Here is a 1094-nt window from a genome sequence, read left to right on the forward strand (position 1 = left end):
GCTTTGAGCAACCTGGTCTAGTGGAGGGTGTCCCTGCCCATGGCAGGGGGGTTGGAACTTGATGATCTTTAAGGTCCTTTCCAACCCAAACCATTCTATGATTCTGTGAATAATAGGTTTCTGTTAAATGCCTGTAAACAAGTGAAACAATCAATGAGCTCTGTTACAATTGTGGCTTGTCAGAGTGAAGGCATTCATTTTGTATTAGTCTTTAAAATTATGTAAAACAAAATTGTAGGTTCAAAAGGGTTGAGTTCCCTGTGGGTTACGAACTGTCCAAGGTGGAAGAAATCCGTAAATACATTAAGCTTAGGCTAGTTTTCCCCACATTTCTCTTCAGCTGTAGTGCAGTTTCTCTTTCTGAGGTTTGGCTGTTTCTCGGTTTCTCTTTGTTAGAAATGAAGCAGTGTTAGCTAGTTAGCGTTAGCTAACTAGTCGTATATCTGTGCCTGTGCTCCTGGAAAGCTCCAGTAAACTTGTTTTGGGTTAGTAAACTGCTTTTGGTTCTCGGAGATTATTACAATGAGCTGTGTTAAAGGTGGTAATTGCACTGATTTGGATCCTACTGGAATTTCCTTCTGTTCCTCTTATTTTTTTCTGCTGCTGCTCAAGCTGAGCTCTGACTATAACCCCTACTCGCAGTGTTTTCACTGTATAGTTAAAGAGCATTGTGCTGCAAGATCCTAGCTGGCTTTAAACTAGTTGCCTTGGTCCTGGTAGGACAGAGCACCATTGTAGGCTCAGCAGCGTGGCCATCTGCCTGAGTTATACAAGTATATCTGAAAGAAAAAGACCAACTTTGCTCTTTAGGTCAGTTATTTCCAAATCTTTAAGGGTGACAAGAAATTAACACTGTAGGCCTTACATGGTAGCTTTTCACAGGGAATGGTGGCTTAATGAATACTTCATTTTGTATTTTCTCCGCAGGGGTTTTGTACTGATATGAAGCCCAACGTGGTCCTTTGACTAGCCCCTACCGCTTTCTCCGGAGAGAGAACTGAGCCATTGGGAAAGACACTTGCTGGTACTGCAATGCTGAGTTCTAGCTTGACCTCTGTGAAGACTCTTCCATTGAAGAAGAGGCTCTGTTTCCT

The 1094-nt window shown here is 42.4% G+C and overlaps 1 protein-coding gene across 1 annotated transcript in view; it reads left to right on the plus strand.

The window, feature by feature from the left end:
- The first annotated feature begins 1032 nt into the window (after positions 1 to 1032).
- The window catches only part of MPPE1 (metallophosphoesterase 1), a 5452-nt gene continuing 5390 nt past the window's right edge, over positions 1033 to 1094 (plus strand). The window contains 1 exon segment of the mRNA XM_010077462.1: positions 1033 to 1094. This exon segment is cut by the window's right edge and continues 1 nt beyond it. Within this exon segment, the coding sequence (XP_010075764.1) occupies positions 1033 to 1094 (62 nt within the window).

Source organism: Pterocles gutturalis, unplaced genomic scaffold (assembly GCF_000699245.1).
Source record: "Pterocles gutturalis isolate BGI_N339 unplaced genomic scaffold, ASM69924v1 scaffold48213, whole genome shotgun sequence".
Taxonomy (NCBI): domain Eukaryota; kingdom Metazoa; phylum Chordata; class Aves; order Pterocliformes; family Pteroclidae; genus Pterocles; species Pterocles gutturalis.